This window comes from Bubalus kerabau, chromosome 5 (assembly GCF_029407905.1).
Source record: "Bubalus kerabau isolate K-KA32 ecotype Philippines breed swamp buffalo chromosome 5, PCC_UOA_SB_1v2, whole genome shotgun sequence".
In the NCBI taxonomy this organism is placed as follows: Eukaryota; Metazoa; Chordata; class Mammalia; order Artiodactyla; family Bovidae; genus Bubalus; species Bubalus kerabau.
In genome coordinates this window covers 587,782-607,158 of record NC_073628.1, presented here as the reverse complement: position 1 = coordinate 607,158, position 19,377 = coordinate 587,782, and the positions used below count along the sequence as shown (strand labels likewise).

Sequence of the window (19,377 nt, the reverse complement as noted above, 5' to 3'; positions counted from 1 at the left end):
CACCACCTGGGGCCAAACGCCCACTGTGGAGCAGCCCCCCTCCACACCCCTCCACCCACCACCGCCCACCTCTCCCCTGCGCTCACCTGGGGAACCTCAGCCTCCACAGCCATCCAACCGGGAAATCATCCCACACCCCCAGGACACCATGAAGTTGTAAACTAAACAGTTCTGTTTTTATTTTGCAAGGATCTTGGTCCCAAATATTTCCATTGGCCCTTGGAAAGCTGTGCCCAAGGGTCCCAGCCAGTGGAGGGGGGCGGCAGCCTAGGAAGCCCTCGGTGCTTTGAGGGGGAGCCCCAGGGCTGGCTGGCAGGCCCTGAATGCCAGGCTAGAGGCACGCAGGACCCCGGGAATTCCTGGCCTGAAGCTGCAGAGACACGACATTGGCGGGACGGGCAGCCGCACACAAGTGAAGGAGGCAGGGCTGGGCTGTGGCATTTATTACATCTGCTTTGGCAAAAATAAATAATTCACACACATTCATCAGAAACATGAAAAAATGAAGCCGGCAGAGCAGGTGCGAAGTTCTCAGGAGTAATACCGCGCTCACAGGCGGGGGCGCCGGGCAGGGGCCGCAGGGGCGAGGCCCCAGCGTACTGGCCCGGTACCAGGGCGGGGCCCCGAAGGGGAGGTTAAGGCACAGGCAGGGGGTCCCTGTGGCCACGCTGGGAGGGCTACCCGGCCCTCCTCTGTGCAACGAATGAGCGGCTGGTGGACCGCAAAGCCCCCTTGGGCAGCGTGAGGGCCCCCAGCTCCTCAGTCTGCAAGGGTGGTAGAGAGGGGCTGTGGAGGGGAGCTCAGCTGGCCCTGGGGCCCCGCCTCATGGGGCAGGGACGCTGGGGGGCGCGGGGGGAACAGCCCTCAGCACCGGGGCCGGAAGGCCAGGGCCCTGGGCCCTCAGCAAGGGGGCGAGCTGGGCGGGTGCTGCGGGGGCCCCGGGGCCGGGCCGGCAGGGGCGCGCATGCGCAGGGCGTCCGGCGGGAAGGCCACGTTGGTGCAGAAGAGCCCGAGCAGCAGTTGCCGCTGGCAATCCTCCCACTTGGCCAGCACATCCCCCAGCGACAGGCTGTTGCGCATCCAGCTGGGCAGCACCTCGCTGTAGGCGGCGCAGGACAGCGGCACGGAGGGCAACGAGCGGGCGCGGCGCAGCACCACCTGCCCTGACAGCCTGCGGGAGAGCAGGATGGAGGGAGGGTGGGCTTGCGTGGGTCGCCTGGGAGGCTGCGGGCCGGGGTGGGCACGGCGGCGAGGGGCTCACCTGGAGGGCAGGTGGTTGCCCAGCTTCCTCTTGGCGCGCATCATCAGGTACTGGCAGATGCTGCCCGTCTGCTCCTTCATCCACTGGATGTCCTCAGGGACGTCAGGCAGCCACTCGAGCAAGCTGCGGCAGGGTGCAAGGCATGGCCTCAGGGACCGCGGCGGGCCGGCCCGGTCTGTGCCCTGGCTCTGGGGCCCGACATGGCATCTCTGCAGCATCTTAAACCAGCTGTCTCTTTCTCTCCTTGTGTCTTTGTGCCCACCACCCAGGAATGACTCCCAAGTCCGTCCCGGGGGCCTGCCCCTGCTGCTCACCGGATGGTGAAGGACACCGCACTCTCCAGGGGCAGAGTGTAGGGCACCATCATGGCCATGGCCAGACGCACGGGCAGCATGTTGGAGAGTGTGGTCAGCAGGTCCGTGGGCTCCATGCAGGCCTCCAGCAGGGCTGTGGGTACAGGAGGGCGGTTGGTGGCAGGTCGGCAGGGGAGGCAGAGACCAGGACCCCTCCGCCCCTCCACTCAGACCCCCTTCCCCCACGCACCCGCATTGAGCCTTGAGGGCAGGTGCTCCAGGATGTGATCCTCCCTGGGCGGAGGCAGGTGGTCCTTCCCTCCAGTCCTCTCCATGGCCACTGCCCCCTCCTCTGCATCTGCATCCTCGGGGGCAGAGGGCTGGCTGGGGGGCAGTGCCAGCAAGGGGTTGGGCCGGTTCAGGAGACCTGGGTGGGGAGGACGTGACAGGCCATCAGCGGGGCTGCGGCCGGCTGGCCCACAGGGGACGGCCAAGCAGAGCCCACCCAGCCCTGGGCAGCCCGCGCACCGTTCCGCCGCAGGAAGCGGAGGCCATCCCTGTAGCCCTGTTTGCACATCTCTCGAAGCACCTGAGGCAGGGGAGGCATAAACTGGGGCAGGGGGCCATACACACCCTGTTCTGCCCCCCTGGGGTCCACGGGGTCTCTGCACCATCCCCCAACCCCACCCTAAGCGAACTTGAATCCAGGACCAGATCCAGGTTGGACAGAGGCTGGGCAAGTTGCAGGCTATCGCCAGGAGAGGCCCCCGGGCAGGTGTCCCCCGTGCCAGCGGCGAGGGTGGCCTCACCAGGGGCTCGGGCGGGAACAGGGCCTTGGAGAGGCGGTAGAGGTTGCGCAGGTTGAACTGGATGCTGGTGTTGGTGACTCGGAGCTCGTGGATATTGGTGGAGCTGTCCTGCGGGCAGATGTCACTCTCGCCCGAGAAGGGGGACACCGTGATGGTGTTCTTGAGCTCATAGAGCGGCAGGTTGTCTGAGATGCCGCCATCCACGTAGCGCTGTGGCAGGGACACCGGGTCACACAGGGAGGGCCCAGCAGGGGGCGCTGATGGCCCTCCCCCGGGGCCATTTCATCTGGGCCTTTCACCCACTGGGCACTGGCCACTGAACAGATGGCCAGACGGCGGGGTTGGGGAGAACACCACCGGAAACGTTCATCCGCGCTGGCTCGCCAGCTCTTGAGTAACGGGAAGTGAGGCCACAGTCGGGGGGGCACAGATGGCACTCCTCCCCGCACTCTGGGGAAGTGAGGTGACAGGCCGGCCGGAGGGCGGGGCTGGGGGCGCTCATCCCACCGCCCACACAGGAGCCGACTTGTCACCCGGGCAGGGCGCCCAGGGGATACTCACCACCCCCTGGAGGGAAGGGGGGATGAGGCCGCAGTATACGGGGATGAAGGTGCTGCAGACATTGGCCTGGGGGTAGGGACAGAGGGGGCAGTGAGCAGGGGTCTCGGGGTTCCTACCGCACCCCGGTATGGCCCGTGGGGCCCACCTGGATAAGCTCCTCTTTGGAGTTGAAGTGGGTTATAATGACGTTCTCGCCATCAGAGACACGGGTCAGAGAGATGCCTAGGCGGCCGCTGGCACGCTCATAACAACCAGCAGGCAGAATCTTCAGCAGGCAGCCCCGGATGGTCTTCACCATGTTGAAGGAAGGGTGCAGTGGGCCCAAGAAGCGCTTCCGGGCCTCCTTGGACACCTCGATGATGTTGGCGCCAGCTTCACCTGGAGCAGCAGGGCCAAGAGTCAGGCCAGCACTCCTGGGCTTCGCACATTCCCCAGGGCTCCATGCCCAGGGACCATGGCACAGACTCAAGCCAGCCCTATCCACCCTGGAGGAGTCTCTATGTCCACCATGGGGCCTGGCCCACAACTGGGACTTTTGCCACCTGTTCCTGGGAAGAGAGAGGCTCCTGGGAGGGCAGATAGCTGAGGCCATGGCCTGCCCTCTGCCCAGTATTTCCCAATGCTCTCCCTGATCCATGAATCACAGAGCCTGGCGTGGCCTGGCACCCAGCCCCCGCCCCCAGGAAGGGTAGAAGCCACAGGCTCAACTCTGAGCAGCCTCAGCCTTCACCCACTTGGCCAGATCCAGATCCACAGACCCTAATGCCACCCGGGGGCATGACACCAGCTTGCATCCCATTGCAGCCCCTCAACATGGCTCTGGGGGCCATGGGCACGACTGGGGACAAAACCGGAGTGCGAGGGGCCCAGGAGTAGCCGGGACAGGAAGGCCCCAGAGGCACTGGGATCGCCACTGGGGTCAGGGATGAGGCAGGGTACAGGCTCCAGCTGCCCAAGACCACTGGCGCTTGTGAGAAAGCTTTCTTGGGAGCATGTGTTGGGGGGAGGCGCCATGCGGGCCATGTCCTCAACAAGGTACCACGGACCTAGGGGTGTCCTGAGACCAAAAGGGGGTCTGAGGAGCACTGGGCGGAGGCCGCCTGGAGGGGAAAGGGCCTGGCCGCAGGGTGAATTCCCGTCTGCTCCTCCCACCCCAACCTCTCAGGGCTAAAGTCACCGGCAGGGGGCAGGGGAGAACCCTGGACAGGCTCCTGCTGGGCGGGGCATTCCAGAAGCTAATGACCCCTCTGTCACTTTGGCTGCCTCCAGGAGAATTCCGTGTGCCGTAAACATCGCTGGCAAGGGCCACCGGAGGAGTGCGGGTGGAGGAAGCCGACGCCGGGACTTCAGAGTCTCCACGCGCCTCTGGCCCCATGGAGGGGGCAAAAACGTCTGGCCGCAGCCGCGGACCCAGACCCACAAGTGGGCGGTGCGCCAGGAGCGAGAGAGCCGGGGAGAGCTTGTGTTGGCCAGGCCCAGGCCTGACCTGCTGGGTCCTCCTCCAGGAGTCCTCGGGAGGCACCAGGCCACAGTGACCAGACGCTCTCTCAGAGGCCAACTCCATACCTGGCCCCGGGGCCATGGCAGTCTGGAATGCCGAAGCCCCAGGACACAGTGACCGCTGGCACCCGGTCTTACGCGCCCTGGGCAGGCGGACAGCCTAGACCCCACCCCGTCTCTCAAGGTCCCGCCCACGAACTACTTTCTCTTTCCAATGAAATAACTCCTCTGCACCTGCCCGCCCCCCAACCTTTGCGCCCGACAGGCGGGCCCTAGGCGGCAGCACCGGGCCCAGAGGCACACCGGGTCCTACTCCAATCCCCGGGCACCCTCGGAGCAAAACAAGGCAGGCCCCGCCCCTGGCTGGCGCCGGGAATTGGATCCTCGGCCCGGGTCCCGGGTAGAGACCCCCTCCCACCTCCCCATGGTGACGGAAGGGGCCGCTCCACCCTCGCGAGGGGCATCTGCCCAGCCCCCCCGCCCCGGCCCTCTTACCCAGGCAGGCCCCGGTGACCAACGTCGTGGCCGTGAGCGCCCCGGCCGAGGCGCCGTAGATGTGCGTGGCGTTGGCCACCAGGAAGGGCGCGTGCTCGCGGAGGCAGGAGGCCACGCCGATATGGTAGACGCCGAGGAAGCCGCAGCCCGCGAACGAGATGTTCCACGTCGTCTCCTTGGGGAACATCGCGGCGGCCCGCCGGGCTCCCGGGCTCCGCAGGCCGCCCTGTGCGCCGCGCGCTCGCCGCTCGCTCTGGAGCCGGGGCTACACCGGCCGGCTGGCCCCTCGGTCGCGGTGGCTCGGGGTCTCAGCCGGCGGAGCTGGGGACTCTGCGCGGAGGCGGCGATTTTAGCAGTGGGCGGGGCGGAGCCGGCTCGCGCGGGCCTATCGGGGCGCGCGGGGAACGGCCGCGCCCCCGGCTCCGAGGCCCCGCCCCTCAGGGGCCCCGCCCTCCCCGGAAGCCCACCTGGACCCGGAGACCCCTCCCCGAGCCCCGGCCCCGAAGCTGAGGCCCCGCCCGCCGTCCAGCCACCTGGGCTCTGAAGCGCCGCACCTGCGGCCCCTCCAAAGACAGTAGCCAGGCCCGGACGGGAGTCCACGTCCCCCACCTCCTGCTGCCTTCCCCGCCCCCACCACCGTGGACGGCGGAAAGGGGCGGACGGGGGCCCAGAGGAGTGGGGATGGCCGCTCTCAGGCCCGGGACGTCGGCATCTGAGTTGGACACCCGGGAGCGGAGGGCCCTGCTGTCCGGGCAGCATCTCGCCTCCCTCAGGCGTAGGCCTCCGCCCGCCCGGGACACCGAGGAGCTCGCCGCGGGCCAGGGACCTGAAGGACCCACCGAGACTCATCCACAGAATCACCCGTAAACACACAGGGCTGCCTGCAAACCACAGTTCCCAGAGAGAACACTGGCGTCTCAGGCCCACACCAGACCTCCCGGCCGAGCTCCGACCGCCCCGCAGCCAACTCTACCTGGGCACTAAGTTGGTTTACATCGGCCTCCTGTCCCAGCTCCTCAGGCTGTGGGGTCTACTCCGGGGTCACTCCAGCCCTGACCCGCCCTAACTAATTGCCCAGGCAGGTGCTGGTAACGTCACCCTCCCACCCCCTTCCGCATTTTTCTCCTGGATTGCAGGGCAGGGCTATCCTGACTTGTATCCAGAACCAGCCCTGCACCTCACTTGTTTACTGGCTCAGTCCTGTCTGACTCTTTTCTGACTCCATGGACTGTAGCCCACCAGGCTCCTCTGTCCATGGGAGTTCCCGGGCAAGAATACTGGAGTGGGTTGCCATTTCCTTTTTGGGAACTTCCGGACTCAGGGTTCAAACCCATGTCTTCTGCATTGGCGGGATTCTTTTCTGCTGAGCCACCAGGCCCTCCGGCACCTCACTTCACCTCCCAAACAAGGGGCTTATCTATGCTGGAGGCAGGTGGTCAGCGTGCACGTCGCCCTTGACATTCACTCCCCAGGCAGGAGTTTAGTTCAGGACCCAGCCTGGGGCTGCGCCCCAGTCAGGCCCAGGCAGAGCCAGAGCAGGGCCTCCCCAGGACAGGGCCATCGGGCATCATGCCGATCGGTCCTCAGCTCCAAGCCACCGGTACTTGGCATGTGTGCCCGGCATGGGAACCCACACCAGTAGAGCAGTGAGGAAAGTCAGCCCAGGCTGGCCCCACTGGGGAGGGGGTTGGGCTGAAGTGGGAGAGAGTGTTTCCGCAAGTTCAAATAAGGACTGAGAAGGGTGAAACATGGAAGGCAAAGGGCCACCCACCCTACAGACACTCAAGGGCCCTGGGTGGGAGGACGGGGGGGAGCCGGGTCCTGGGGAAAGGGAAGGCAGGGGGTGAGGGTGTTTGACTTAGAACCCCGAAAGCTTTGGATGGAGGTGCAGCACAGGATTGGGGTGCCTGAGCCCTTGGGGAGGCTGCTGGACGCAGGGAACACAGTGGGAATGGAACAGACCCCCAAGGCCAGCCTGCAGAGCTCAGGGGGTCACCAGGGTGGACCACCAAGGAGGGGCTGGACACTGTGAGCTCAGCCAGGGGCCTAAGGCTGTCCCTGCAGCCTGCTCTGAGGGAGGCCAGAGTCCGGGTCGTTTGTGAGGGAATGAGGCTGTGCCACCCCAGTGCAGGGAGACCTCTGCTCCCATTTCCACACGCTAGCTGACTTGTTTTGGGTACATAACCCTCCCTTTAGGCCCCTGGGACCAGTTCTGGAGCCAGGAACATCAAGCCCTTCCCAGAATGCTGCCTGTGGAGTGGGAGGCGGACCTGCCCCTTCCCCCAGGCAGTACAGATGAGAATCCCTGGGGGTTGCTGACCACCAGGCAGGGGTCCTCTGCCCCCACAGGGTTGAGCCTAGGATTGCGAGTTCTGCCCCTGGACCCTGGGTCCACTCCTCTGGGAGGGGCCCCAATACCCTAGCCTTGGACCACGGCCCCAGGTCAGCTGTGTCCTTGGGCACACAGAGCCCCCCCAAGCCCCACCACACCCCAGACCTTTTCCCCTTCCTGTATCCTCACCCCCGTCCAAGCCCCCACTCCTCAGGGCCAGCACTTCTTCCCTGGGGCCTCTTCCGGAGGTCCCATCCCTCTGTTCTGCCATCTCCTGTGCTGCACTTACCACTCTCCTCTGGAACTGTGAGCCCACAGCTCCATAAATGCCTACTGCGGGGTGAGCTCCTAGCACTTGCCCACCACACCACAGCCTTCAGCAAGGCAGAGGATCTACTGGGTAGCCTGGCATTGGCAGGCCGAGGCCCAAGGCCGTGAAGACTGCCAACAGCTACAGGGCCAGGATAGTGAGATGAATTGATGCTTTTCAACTGTGGTGTTGAAGACTCGAGAGCATCCCCTTGGACGGCAAGGAGATCCAACCAGTCCATCCTAAAGGAAATCAGTCCTGAATATTCATTGGAAGGATTGATGGTGAAGCTGAGACTCCAATAGTTTGGTCACTTGATGCGAAGAACTTACTGGAAAAGACCCTGAAGCTGGCAAGATTGAAGGTGGGAGAAGGGGATGACAGGATGAGATAGCTGGATGGCATCACCAACTCAATGGACAGGAATTTGAGTAAGCTCCAGGAGTTAGTGATAGATGGGGAGGCCTGGTGTGCTGCAGTCCACGGGGGACCAGTCGGACATGACTGAGCGCAACTGAACCGGGCAGTGAGGGCCTCTCCCCTCTGCCCCGTATTCTAGGCCAGAACCTGGCAGAAGGGGCATGGGCAGGCCTGCCACTGAAGGACTTGAAGAGCACGCAACCCAGCGCTGCTGTCTGTAAGCCACTTCCACACCTGCCCAGCAAAGACAGCTGGGGACACTGAGGCTCAGAGCAGCTGAGTGACACCCGAGTTGCTCAGGAGCTAAGGTGGAGCTGGGGTGCTGACTCTAACAAGACCAGGAGCCCGACTCCTACAACGGAATCCTTGTGTGACTGAAACCACTCAGTCCAACGGGAACTGCTGGCCTCAACTGGAGGTACCAGCCTCATAGAGCAGAGGCCACCCTCCCCAGGTTCTGAAAATTTTCTGGACGGGGAGTCCCCTGAAAGCCTTATTCTCTCCAAGACCCTGGCAGTCCTCAGGAGCCGGGATAATGTCCAAGAAGGAGGCTCAAGGCTTGGCCATACTCAAGACCCACAGGAAGTGACCCTTCCCGGGCACCCCACTCCTGGCTCTTCAGACTCCACCAAACAAGGGTCCCGGTTCATCCCAGAACGAGACAAGGATGCAGAGACCACACTGACAAACCACGCACAGAAAGCTCAAGAAATACATAAAAACGGTTTTATTTGCAGGGGAGCGGGACTCTAGTCAAACAAGCCGAAGCCCATGTCGTCATCTGACTCCTCCGACTCTTCCTTCTTCTCCTCCTTCTTCTCCTCCGCTGTGGGGATAAAGCGTGGTGAGCTCAGTCACAGTTCAGACCACACACCCAGCAGAGACAGACCTCAGGGCGTGTGCACCAACAGCTGCCTGAACCTCCACTTACCTGCAGCTGGAGCAGAACCCGCAGCGGGTGCTGCCGATCCTGGGGCAGCGGAGACGGCCACAGCCCCGCCAGCGGGCACACTGGCCAGCTTGCCGATACCTGCAGAGACCAAAGGGGAGTGAGCCCTGGTGTTCCGCCTGAATGTCATCTCAGAGTGAAGGGGCACTGTCCAGCTCGTCCGGGTCTGTGTCATATTCCCATTTTCCCAGACACGGGCTTCTAGGAATCCCCCCAGCAGACCTGCAGGCCCACGGTGCCCTACCCGGGAGGTAAGCTGGACAAACATGCTTACGACCAGGCAGAGAGAATCCACTGTCCCAGTGTCCAGATCCTCACCCCCCGCAGTGAGCTCAGACAAAAACAACTCCCCTAAAGCTCAACTCCCAAGTCAGCCCAGCTCCAGCATGACCTCGCAGGGCAGGGGCCTGTGGTCAGTCCTAGCCCCCCGCAGTGAGGCTTGTTCACAGAAGCTCACTGAGGGCACAGGCACCCCTGCCGCTCTGCCCGGGGGTTGTCTAGAAGCGCCCATAGCATGAGCCCACGGAGACCCTGCTCGCTCCTCTGGGTAAGGCTTCTAGGGTGCTCTGGTCCACAAGCGAAGCCTGGCAGGCCACAGGCAGACCGGCAGGGATTAGAATGGACCGTGAAAACCAAAGCCTCGAACACGACCTCACCCTGAGCAATGACGTCCTCGATGTTCTTTCCGTGGAGCTCACTGATGACCTAGAGCAGACGAGGAGCGGGGTCAAAAGAGGCCACACACAGCGCCCCCCGCACAGCAGTTACACGCAGGACAGGTAAGACACCCCACATGAGGAAACTGACACCAAAACTTACTGCTGAAAAGAAATGCAAAATACCTCACTTCACACTCAATACCTATCAATGCTTCCCTGGTGGCCCAGTCAGTAAAGATTCCACCTGCAATGCGGGAGACCAGGGTACCATCCCTGGGTCGGGAAGCATTCTTGCCTGGGGACTCCCCACAGACAGAGGAACCTGATGGGCTACAGTTCATGGGGCGGCATAGTCGGACACGACGGAGTGACTAAGCACAGCACAGCACTTCGATTCCTGGGTTGGGACGATCCCTTGGAGAAGGAAATGGCAACCCACTCCAATATCCTTGCCAGGGAAATCCCATGGACAGAGAAATCTGACGGTCTACAGCCCATCGGGTCGCAGCAGTCCGATATGACTCAGCGAGTAAACCACCACCACACTGAGTTCAAAAAAATAAAGTTAACGTGGGCTTGTTTACACTTTAAAAAAAAAAAAAAAAGCTTACACGTGACTTGTTCCCACTGAGCCACGCTATCGCGGACTTGACTTCATCCCCATTTTTTCTTACTTCGGGCTGTACCAGTACATTAGGGCAGTTCCAAAACCACATGGGCGGGCAAAGGCCTTCCACTAAACCCGCGGCAACCTACTTCCCTGGGTTGGGTAGGAGAGGGAGCCCCGAATGCGCGTATAGGGTCGGCGGGGCCTTCAGGCCCCTGCGAGGCGGCTACCTTGTTGAGCCGGTCGTCGTCTGCCTCGATGCCCACGCTGTCCAGGATCTTTTTGATGTCCTTGGCGCTGGGGGAGGAATTGCCCCCGAGGGCGGCCAACAAGTAGGAGGCAACGTAACGCATCCTAGCGCAGGAGACAAGGACAACGGCATTAAGGGCGGCCTCCGGTCCCTGCGAGGCCAGTGTCCGGCCGCGCGCGGCTGGTGCGGAGCCGCCGCCGAGGCCTGGCCCACGCCCTGCCCTGCCCGCCCCCCGCGGCACTCACGACCGCGGCCTGGCCCTCCCGGCCCACTCACTCAGCGGCGGCAGAGCAGCCTCGCGCGTGCGACCTCGGTGGCGTCAGGGACGGAAAGGAAGGCGCCGGTGCTGGGGGCGGGAGTAATTCGCTACCCAGAAGCCCCGGGACTTGCGCTCGGCGCCCCACGAGGGCGCCTCCTAGTGACGTCACGCAGCGCCTAGCCAATGAGGACGCGGAAGACGCCATTATCCCGCCTGTCCCGCAGCCGCCACCGCAAAAGCGGAAGGCAGTTCCAGGGCTGTCTTCGTATATATAATGGGGTGACTGCCGCCCGAGATCCCTGGGGGAAGTGGGGCTGAGAGAGGAGCGAGTCCGGAGGGTAGGTTTCTCCCTTCAGGGTTCCCAGGATGCCGCGCGGCGCCTACAGCTCCCAGCATGCAGAGCGGCCTCCGCGCGCTGGTCGCTTCTCTGCCGGAGCGGCGGACGCGGCCGGCGAACTACAAGTCCCATGATGCACGGCTACCGGAAGCTAAGGGGCGCCGCTGCGGGCCGCACGTGGCCCGGCGCCGCTGCTGGGGTCTGGCCTGCTACGCAGCAGGAGCCGGCTGTCCGACCTGGCCCAGACGGGCGGGCGAGTCGTCCCGAGCGTTTACTCCGCGGAACCCAGCCACTGCTCACCCCATCGCTAGTGCCACGGCGGGGTCCCAGGAGAAGCTGGGAGGCTCTGTCACCGCCGCTCGGAAGAGCGGAGCCAGAACCGTCCACGCCCGTGTGATCCGCCCCCACCTGGGCCGTGGCCTTTCGGAAGAGACATCAGCTTAGCCATGGACACAGCACACAATGCTCCTTCACTCCTTGTCGGGGACCTTGCTGCAGGCTGGCCTCAGTCCTGGGGGGCCCAGGCCCGGTTCTGCTTCCTCAGAACTTAGGTTCTAGTGCACGGACGCAGAGTAGTTAAACGAGGCAGCCCCAGGCGGAGGTAAACCTTGAGCGAAGAGGGCTGAAGGATGAGCGAGCGCCTGCCCTGCGAAGATCGGAGCGAGCATCAGGCCCAAGGAGTAAAGGCCTTGCTGAGGTGGCCGGAAATGGGTTCAGAGGCAGCAGGCACCCCGGGCGGGCTCGTGTTAGGGCCCAGCCCCGATGTGATAACGCAGGCCCCACGGAAATCCCATTACATCGCTGAGGGTCGGGCACAGAAAAGTTTTTTTGCTCAAGGTCACACAGCTGGTGAGGAAACCCATCTGGCAAGGGTGGGCCTGTTGCAGTCACACGGGAAAGTGGTCAGTTGTGATTTTTTTTAATGGCACGATAATACATACTGTAAAACCACTTGAATCATACAGTTCAGTGGCACTAGATTCGTTCATACCGACGTGCAACCATCGCCACGGTGTATCTCCAGAACTTTTCCCCTCCTGAATTCTAAACAGTAACGCCCTCTCCCCTCCCCCAGCCCGCGGCTCCCATTTACTTTCCATTTCCATGTTGACTGCGGTAGGGATCTTACATAAATGGACTCCTACAGAATTCGTCCTCTTGTGTCTGGCTTATTTCATTCACATTGTAGTTCATTGTAGTATTTCATTCATGTAGTTTCATTCACATTAAAGTTCATTCACATTGTATGTAACATGTGTCAGGACTTCGTTACCTTTTGTTGCTCAGTTGCCCCATCCTGTTGGACTCTACAACCCCATGGACTGCAGCATGCCAGACTTCCCTGTCCTTCACTAGCTCCCAGGGTTTGCTCAAACTCATGTCCATTGAGTTGATGACTCATTACTCATTACTTTTTAAGTCTGAGTGATGTTCCTGCATGTGTGTGTGTGTGTGTGTGTGTGTGTGTGTGTGTTTATTCTGGCATTTATGTGGAAACTGAAGGGGGAATAGGAGCTGGGGAGAACACAGGCCTAGCAGGAACTGCCCGTCCAGGTGGGGAGGGTGGCGGAAAGAGGGTAGAGAGGTGTCATTTGGGGCAGAACAGGCTGGAGCAGACGTGTATGTTCACAGGCACCTCTTCTGTGAGGTGAGGAAGAACCAGTCTGGAAGGCTTTCTTGAGAGACAGATCTGGTTTGAGGTCCTTGACTTTGGCCTTCACCAGCTAGTGGCCTTGGGCCACATCTGATCGCTCCCATCTCCTTTTCCTCACTGTGAGACGCTGAGAAAGGAGGCAGCCTATGGGGAAGCCCGCTGCGGCTGGGGGGGGGGGGCGGGGGGCGGGGGGCGGCGCTGGGAGGTGGCCCAGAGTGCGCCCATTAAGGTAGGGTCACGGAAGGTGGGCCCTGGGCTCTACGGGGCCTGAGAGGAGGCCTTCGGGGACTGGCTGAGGACCTCGGTGCTGTCCTCCGGCAGGAGATGGGTGTGGGGCAGCAGCTGCGATCAGCCCTCAGTACCCGCTCCAGCCAGAGATCGCACTAGTTGATTTTAACACGGGGCCGGGAATGCACGGCCAGAGCAGAGCAGGCCCAGGGCCCGAGAACTTCGGAAGGGTTGGGTTTTGTGGCGCGAAAAGCGGGCCTTCCCGCGGGAAGGCCGGTCGCACAGACGCACGCCGGCCGACAGGAAGCTGAGTGCGGCAGGGCGGTGTCCTGCAGAGAGCAGGCGGGGAGGGCGGGACCCTGAGACCCCTGCCGGCTGAGCCTGCGGACGCCAGGCGAGCTTCCCAAGCGGCCGGACCCGGAAACGCTCCGCCGGGAGCGCAGGTGACGTGCGGACCGCGGGCGCATCTAGGGGACGCGGAGGTTGCGGTGCGGGTGTTGCGGTGCGGTCTCTCCCCCAGGACACGCCCCAAGCGGTGGGGGCGGCGACTGCGCGGTGCACCGACCTCCCCTGCGGGCCGAGGTGCGAGCTGGAAGTGGCGGGAAAGTCCTCCTCCAGGGGCCAAGAAGTGGGGTCCCGTCCTCATGAACCCCCTCGCACTGCTCGAACAGACGCGGGCAGGATCACTCGTGTCCTTGCCTGGGCTACCGCCCCACGTGGTAGATGAGAGCCAGTGCCTCGGTTGGAGCCAAGAAATGTGAAGGTTGGAGGTGGGACTCTGGTGCCCAGCAGGCGGAGTTGGGGGGGCTGGACTAGGAGTCCCTTTTCAAGTTTGTAGACTCGGGGTGTGAAGCCTCCCTCCCCCAGTCCCTCAGGCATGTCCCCAAGCCCCTCTGCACTCACAGGTCTCCTGCCTGCCGCCTTCCCAGCCCCGGGGAGTCCTGTTGTCCAGCCCATGTCAGTGACAGTCTGTCCAGCCTAGGCGTTGGACTCTGGACCAGTGGGCCTGGCTCTCTGCAGCCCGAGTTCCCCTTCCTCTGGCTGGGAGGATGCCCAGCCCGCTCCTCCCCCTGACTCTGCAGCCTCTTTGGGCCCTGCCTGAGCAGGCCTGCCTGGCGAGCTGGGACATGTCTGGTCCCCGAGGACAGCTGGTGGGCGATGGCTGCAATGGAGGCGGGGCCAGTGCCCGCGACGGCCCCAGAAGATGCTGCGAGAGATGCTTCAGAGGCTGCGGGTGTGGGGCCGGAGGTGCCCCCGGTCCCAGCAGGGAACCGGCTAAGCCTGCACCTGCACCCCGGGGGCTGCCGCCGGCTGCTGCGCCTGTATGCCCAGCAGGCCCCTCAGCTGCTGGAGGTGGACTTCCTGCAGCTGAGTGGCCACGAGGACCCTCAGCTGCTGGAGGCCGCCCTGGCCCAGCTGCCTTGGAGCCTGCCGCGCCTCCGCTCCCTGGTCCTCAAAGGTGAGCCCCCCCCAGTCCCAGCCCTGGCCCAGCCTCTCTCTAGCTCCTGCCTCTGCTTCCTGGTCCCGAAAGGTGGACCCCGGCCCGAGCCCTGTTCCCTGCACAGCTCTACCCAGCTGCGTTCCCCCAAGAGGAAGCTGGCTGGGCCAGGGTTCCTGGACCCAGTAGCTGCACAGTGGGGTCTCCAGCAGACCCCAGGGTGGGTCTTTCTCCTGAGGTGTGTCACCGGTGATGGCTCTCAGCTGAGAGGAGACCGCACCGTCCGTGAGCGCCCGCTTCACCTGCAGGCGGCTCTCCAGCATCTGTTTGTCTCTGTTTTGGTGGGGTTGGGGTGGAGCTCTGCGTTTCCATGCACCCGTTTCCCTGGCTGGCACAGCTGGGCTCACCTGGGACTCTGACTTTGAGGGCCACGTCAGTCTGCCTTTCCCCCATCAGGTGGGCAACGTCGGGATGCCCTGGGTGCCTGCCTCCAGGGGTCCCTCACCACGCTGCCCGCCAGCCTGAGCGGCCTAGCCCACTTGGCCCACCTGGATCTGAGCTTCAACAGCCTGGAGACACTGCCGGCCTGCGTCCCCCAGATGTGTGGCCTGGACGCCCTCCTGCTGTCTCGTAACTGCCTCTCAGAACTGCCCGCGGCCCTGGGGGCCCTCCCCACCCTCACCTTCCTCGCCGTCACCCACAACCGCCTGCGAATGCTGCCCCCAGCCCTGGGAGCCCTGTCCAGCCTGCAGCGCCTCGATCTCTCTGGGAACTTGCTGGAGGCTCTGCCCCCTGAGATCGGAGACCTGGGCAGCCTGGCCGAGCTCAATCTGGCCTCCAATCGGCTGCAGAGCCTCCCCAGCTCCCTCGGTGAGTTGCGGCCCTGGCTCCCCGGGCCCAGTGCGGAATGTCTGTGGGCCGCTGGCTGCCCTGCCCCCCTCCGCGGCTGTCTTTCCTCTGCGGTGCCCTGTACACACGGTCCGGCCCGCCTGAGCGTTCACCTTCCCCGGCAGCCCTTGCTTGCCCCCCGCTTCCCTGGCTGTCGAGTCTTCCCACCTGCACAGGCCTCCCCGAGCTCTCTAGTCCAGCTACAGGGCGGAGACTGAAAGGGCTTCCCAGGAGGCCCCAGTGTGAGCCGCCTGGCCTGGCGCTCGGGGACTGGGGTGGCCGTGATATTCCTCTGCTGGCCCTAAGCCGGCGCCTCCCGCAGCGGGGCTGCGGGCCCTACGGCTCTTCATTCTGCACAGCAACCTCCTGGCTTCGGTGCCCGCCAGCCTGGCCCGCCTCCCGCTGCTCACCCGGCTCGACCTGAGGGACAACCAGCTCCGGGACGTGCCCCCTGAGCTGCTGGACGCCCCCTTCGTGCGCCTGCAAGGAAACCCCTTGGGCAGGCCCCCTCCTGACCCCCCCAGCCCCCCAGGTAGGGTCACGGCGGGGCTGGGGGCAGACCACAGAAAGGACGCAGGTGTCATCGCTGGCCTAACCTCACATCTGTCCTTCCCCAGGGACACCCGTGGTCCCAGAAATGCCCAGGCTGTTGCTGACCTCAGATCTGGACAGGTATGGCGTGAGGGGGGGGCCGGGCTGGAAAAGCCTCTGTCCACCCCGTCACCCTGCCTTCACTGTACACCTTGCCTGTGCCTCGGGGGTCTCCCACAGGTGCCCGGGGTGCCGGATTCAGACCTAGGGGACCCTGCTGTGTCTGACCCTGTGCGTTCCTGTCTTCCCTCAGCTTTGCCGTGACCCCCCAAGGCTGCTCCGTGACCTTGGCCTGTGGCGTCCGCCTGCAGTTCCCCGCGGGGGCCACTGCTGCCCCCGTGACCATCCGCTACCGCCTGTGGCTGCCAGAGCCGCGCCTCGTGCCCCTGGGTCCCCACGACGCTCTCCTCAGTGGTGTCCTGGAACTGCAGCCGCACGGGCTGGCTTTCCAGCAGGCATGGCCAGGGCAGGGTGGGGCGGGCGAGGGCCCTGGCGGGGAGGGCCCGGCGTGGCCCCGGCGCTCATGCCCCCCTCGCCTGGCAGGAGGTGGGCCTGTGGCTGCTCTTCGTGCCCCCGCGGGCCCGGCGTTGCCGCGAGGTGGTGGTCAGGATGCTGAGCGACAACAGCTGGAGCGACCTGGAGACCCACCTAGAGGAGACGCCCAAGGTGAGGGTGGCCTGGGCCGTCTGAGAAGGCCCGGTTCTGCTCCGGCACGCCGGTCCTGACCCCGTGCCCTGCGCCCGCGGCCCTGCCCTGGCCTGCCAGCCCTGATCCTGTGCTCTGCACCCGCGCCAGCGGCTCTGGGCCCACTGTCAGGTGCTCCACTTCTCCTGGTTCCTCGTGGTTTCGCGCCCTGTGTCCGATGCCTGCCTGGTGCCACCAGAGGGAACGCTGCTGTGCTCCTCGGGACACGCCGGGGTCAGGGTCACCTTCCCCGCGGGGGCCACCGAGGAGCCCCGGCACGTTCGCATGCAGGTAGGGGCCAGGATGCCCGCTGGGGTGGCGGGGGCGCCCAGGCACAGAAGTGACCGCGGGGGCGGCCCGTCTGCTCCAGGTGGTGCGCGTGGGCAGCAGAGAGCTGCCAGCCCTGCTGGGGGAGCCCGAGGCGGCCTCCAGCCCCCTTCTCTGCCTCTCGCAGAGCGGACCCTCGAGCTTCCTTCGGCCAGTCACCATCCAGCTGCCTCTGCCGCCTGGCATCACAGGTGAGGGCAGCCGTGTGGCACGGGGCGGGGGTGGTGCTCAGAAGGGGCACCCCGTTCAGAGGCCTCAGACGTTGTCCCCCCCAGGCCTGAGTCTGGACCGTGCCCGCCTGCACCTGCTGCATCGGGCTGCCCCCGCGGCCACCTGGGACGACATCACGGCACAGGTGGCCCTGGAGCTCACGCACCTGTACGCACGCTTCCAGGTCACGAACTTCTCCTGGTCAGTGCCCCCACCTCCTCAGCTCCCTCCCCACGTCCCCCCAGCCTGCAGGGTCCCCCTCACCCCTGCCTTCCCAGGTACTGGCTCTGGTACACCACCAAGACCTGCGTGGGGAGCCTGGCACGGAAGGCCTGGGAGCGGCTGCGGCTGTACCGTGTGAACCTCATCGCACTGCAGAGACGCCGGGACCCCGAGCAGGTCCTGCTGCAGTGCCTGCCCCGCAACAAGGTGGGGGCGGCAGAGGGCTGGGGGGCTGGGGGAGGGGTGCAGGGCATCGGGCGCTCAGCCAGTGGGTCCCCCGCCCCCCCAGGTGGACGCCACCCTGCGGCGGTTGCTGGAGCGATACCGCGGCCCTGAGCCCTCAGACACCGTGGAGATGTTTGAGGGCGAGAAGTTCTTCGCTGCCTTCGAGAGGGGAATTGACATCGATGCAGGTGTGCCCCCGGCGCCCGGAGAAGGGATGCTGGGTCTGCCCCCGAGTCCCTGCTGAGCCCCCGCTGTGCCCACAGACCGCCCAGACTGCGTGGAGGGCAGGCTGTGCTTTGTTTTCTATTCCCACCTGAAGAACCTGAAGGAGGTGTACGTGACCACCGCCCTGGACCGACGGACTCGAGCCGTGAGAGGCCAGGTGGGCCAGTAGGGTGGGCGCCCCGGGCTGCCCGGGCCAAAGCCAGAGCGCTGAAGCCCACCTCCTCCTCTCCCCCAGGTGTCCTTCTACCGGGGCGAGGTGCCGGAGGTGGTGCCTGAGGAGGCAGAGGCTGCCCGGCAGAAGAGGGGCCCAGCTGCCCTGTGGATGGCCACTCTGCCCATCAAGCTGCCCGTGAGGCCTAGCTGGGAGCCCCGTGCGGAGGGGACGGGGGAGGAGCCGCCGGGGTGGGCTGGGGTGAGGCCAGGGCTCACTGCCACCTCAACCTGCCCGCAGAGATTGCAGGGATGCGAGGGCCCGACTCGCGAGCCTGGCCTATCCCTGGCACCTCTGAATCTGGGCGACGCCGAGACCGGCTTCCTGACCCAGAGCAACCTGCTGAATGTGGCCGGGCGCCTGGGCCCCGACTGGCCGGCTGTGGCCCTACACCTGGGCCTGCCCTACCGTGAGCTCCAGCGTATCCGGCACGAGTTCCGGTCAGTTCTGAGCCTCTAGTCCTGCTGGCTTCCCCCTGGAGGCTGGCTGAGGTTCCGTCCAGGGGAGGCGGGGGCAGGGCAGATGGGCAGGAAGGGGAGGGTTTGGCCGCCCCTGGCCCAGGGAGCAAGGCCCCCGTGCTGGGAGGGAGAGCAAGGCCCTGGGTGTGGTGGGTGGTCTTGGCAGGCCCCCCTGACTGCTCCCCTGTCCCCCCAGGGATGACCTGGATGGGCAGATCCGCCACATGCTCTTCTCCTGGGCGGAGCGCCAGGCTGGGCAGCCAGGGGCCGTGGAGCGCCTCGTGCAGGCCCTGGAGCAGAGTGACCGGCGGGACGTGGCCGAAGAGGTGCGGGCTGTCCTGGAGCTTGGCCGCCGCAAGTACCAGGAGGGCATCCGGCACACGAGCCTGGCCCCCGGGAACCTCACCTCGCCTGACCGGTTGCCGTCACCCTCCCCAGAGCCTGCCCAGGCCTAGACCCCAGACTTCGGGCTGGACCCTGAGGCTCCCGTTTTCAAACCTTCCCTGCGTGTGAGCAAAGTGCCCCCCACCCGTGTAACACACATGCACCGGCCTGGTGGCTGTCTCAGCACCGACTTTCTTGGGTGAAGAGGCGGGTGGAAGGCCAGGGGCTGCCAAGTGATCTGAGGCCTGGCCCTGCTCTGCTGCAAGCCGGCCTGCTCTCATTCGCGCTGGTCTGCGCCCAGCGCCTGCATTGGGTCCTGATCTCCGGGAGGGAGTGGAGTCCCAGCTACAAAGTAACAGCTGCTGCCCCATGAATACAGTCGTGTGCAGGATTGCGCATCTGCCTTTTGGTTGGGGGCCCGGTGCTTGGCCAATTCAGTTCCCACGGCTCCTCCCTTAGGGACACTTCGTCCCAGCGCACCCCCCATCCGCTGGCCCGACGGAAGTAGTCCCTGGCCCGTGCACCGGCGCGAGGTCGAACGCCCAGTGAAAACCCGTGGAGACCTGGAGCGCGGGCTGGGGCCTGCCGAG

General features: G+C 64.7%; 3 protein-coding genes and 1 non-coding gene across 4 annotated transcripts; 1 reads left to right on the top strand and 3 right to left on the bottom strand.

The window, feature by feature from the left end:
- Positions 1-428: 428 nt before the first annotated feature.
- On the bottom strand, positions 429-5,280 carry PNPLA2 (patatin like phospholipase domain containing 2). The gene is made up of 9 exons (XM_055580449.1): positions 4,920-5,280; positions 3,070-3,302; positions 2,925-2,990; positions 2,364-2,573; positions 2,083-2,143; positions 1,805-1,981; positions 1,576-1,708; positions 1,262-1,384; positions 429-1,171 (listed from the first exon to the last, which is right to left on the bottom strand). Exons 1-9 carry the CDS (start codon positions 5,104-5,106, stop codon positions 901-903), a joined length of 1,461 nt encoding a protein of 486 aa, XP_055436424.1. The 5' UTR covers positions 5,107-5,280; the 3' UTR covers positions 429-900.
- A 3,413-nt stretch (positions 5,281-8,693) lies between these two features.
- RPLP2 (ribosomal protein lateral stalk subunit P2) lies at positions 8,694-10,881 on the bottom strand. Its single transcript, XM_055580448.1, has 5 exons — positions 10,723-10,881; positions 10,427-10,550; positions 9,587-9,635; positions 8,913-9,011; positions 8,694-8,807 (listed from the first exon to the last, which is right to left on the bottom strand). The coding sequence occupies exons 2-5, from the start codon at positions 10,547-10,549 to the stop codon at positions 8,731-8,733; spliced, it is 348 nt and encodes a 115-aa protein (XP_055436423.1). The 5' UTR covers position 10,550; positions 10,723-10,881; the 3' UTR covers positions 8,694-8,730.
- Positions 9,422-9,556, bottom strand: LOC129654393 (small nucleolar RNA SNORA52). The gene has a single exon (XR_008715471.1). It is a non-coding gene; the product is annotated as a small nucleolar RNA SNORA52 (small nucleolar RNA).
- Positions 10,882-12,986: 2,105 nt separating the features above from the next.
- Positions 12,987-19,178, top strand: PIDD1 (p53-induced death domain protein 1). The gene is made up of 15 exons (XM_055583272.1): positions 12,987-14,383; positions 14,819-15,232; positions 15,573-15,782; positions 15,868-15,922; positions 16,095-16,296; positions 16,385-16,507; positions 16,637-16,816; positions 16,896-17,043; positions 17,128-17,263; positions 17,341-17,491; positions 17,574-17,697; positions 17,773-17,891; positions 17,970-18,083; positions 18,186-18,385; positions 18,600-19,178. The coding sequence occupies exons 1-15, from the start codon at positions 14,083-14,085 to the stop codon at positions 18,856-18,858; spliced, it is 2,736 nt and encodes a 911-aa protein (XP_055439247.1). The 5' UTR covers positions 12,987-14,082; the 3' UTR covers positions 18,859-19,178.
- The last annotated feature ends 199 nt before the right edge of the window (positions 19,179-19,377 follow it).

Excerpts from the sequence above, each read along its gene's own strand:
- PNPLA2 (XM_055580449.1), bottom strand. The coding sequence starts at position 5,106 with ATGTTCCCCAAGGAGACGACGTGGAACATCTCGTTCGCGGGCTGCGGC. Across the intron at positions 1,982-2,082 it reads CCGCTTCCTGCGGCGGAACG|GTCTCCTGAACCGGCCCAAC; the intron begins GTGCGCGGGCTG and ends CTCCCCACCCAG. Across the intron at positions 1,385-1,575 it reads GCGGTGTCCTTCACCATCCG|CTTGCTCGAGTGGCTGCCTG; the intron begins GTGAGCAGCAGG and ends ACCCTGCCGCAG.
- RPLP2 (XM_055580448.1), bottom strand. The coding sequence starts at position 10,549 with ATGCGTTACGTTGCCTCCTACTTGTTGGCCGCCCTCGGGGGCAATTCC. Across the intron at positions 9,636-10,426 it reads ACGACGACCGGCTCAACAAG|GTCATCAGTGAGCTCCACGG; the intron begins GTAGCCGCCTCG and ends CGTCTGCTCTAG. Across the intron at positions 9,012-9,586 it reads CGAGGACGTCATTGCTCAGG|GTATCGGCAAGCTGGCCAGT; the intron begins GTGAGGTCGTGT and ends TGGTCTCTGCAG.
- PIDD1 (XM_055583272.1), top strand. The coding sequence starts at position 14,083 with ATGGCTGCAATGGAGGCGGGGCCAGTGCCCGCGACGGCCCCAGAAGAT. Across the intron at positions 16,297-16,384 it reads ACGGGCTGGCTTTCCAGCAG|GAGGTGGGCCTGTGGCTGCT; the intron begins GCATGGCCAGGG and ends CTCGCCTGGCAG. Across the intron at positions 17,892-17,969 it reads CTCGAGCCGTGAGAGGCCAG|GTGTCCTTCTACCGGGGCGA; the intron begins GTGGGCCAGTAG and ends CCTCTCCCCCAG.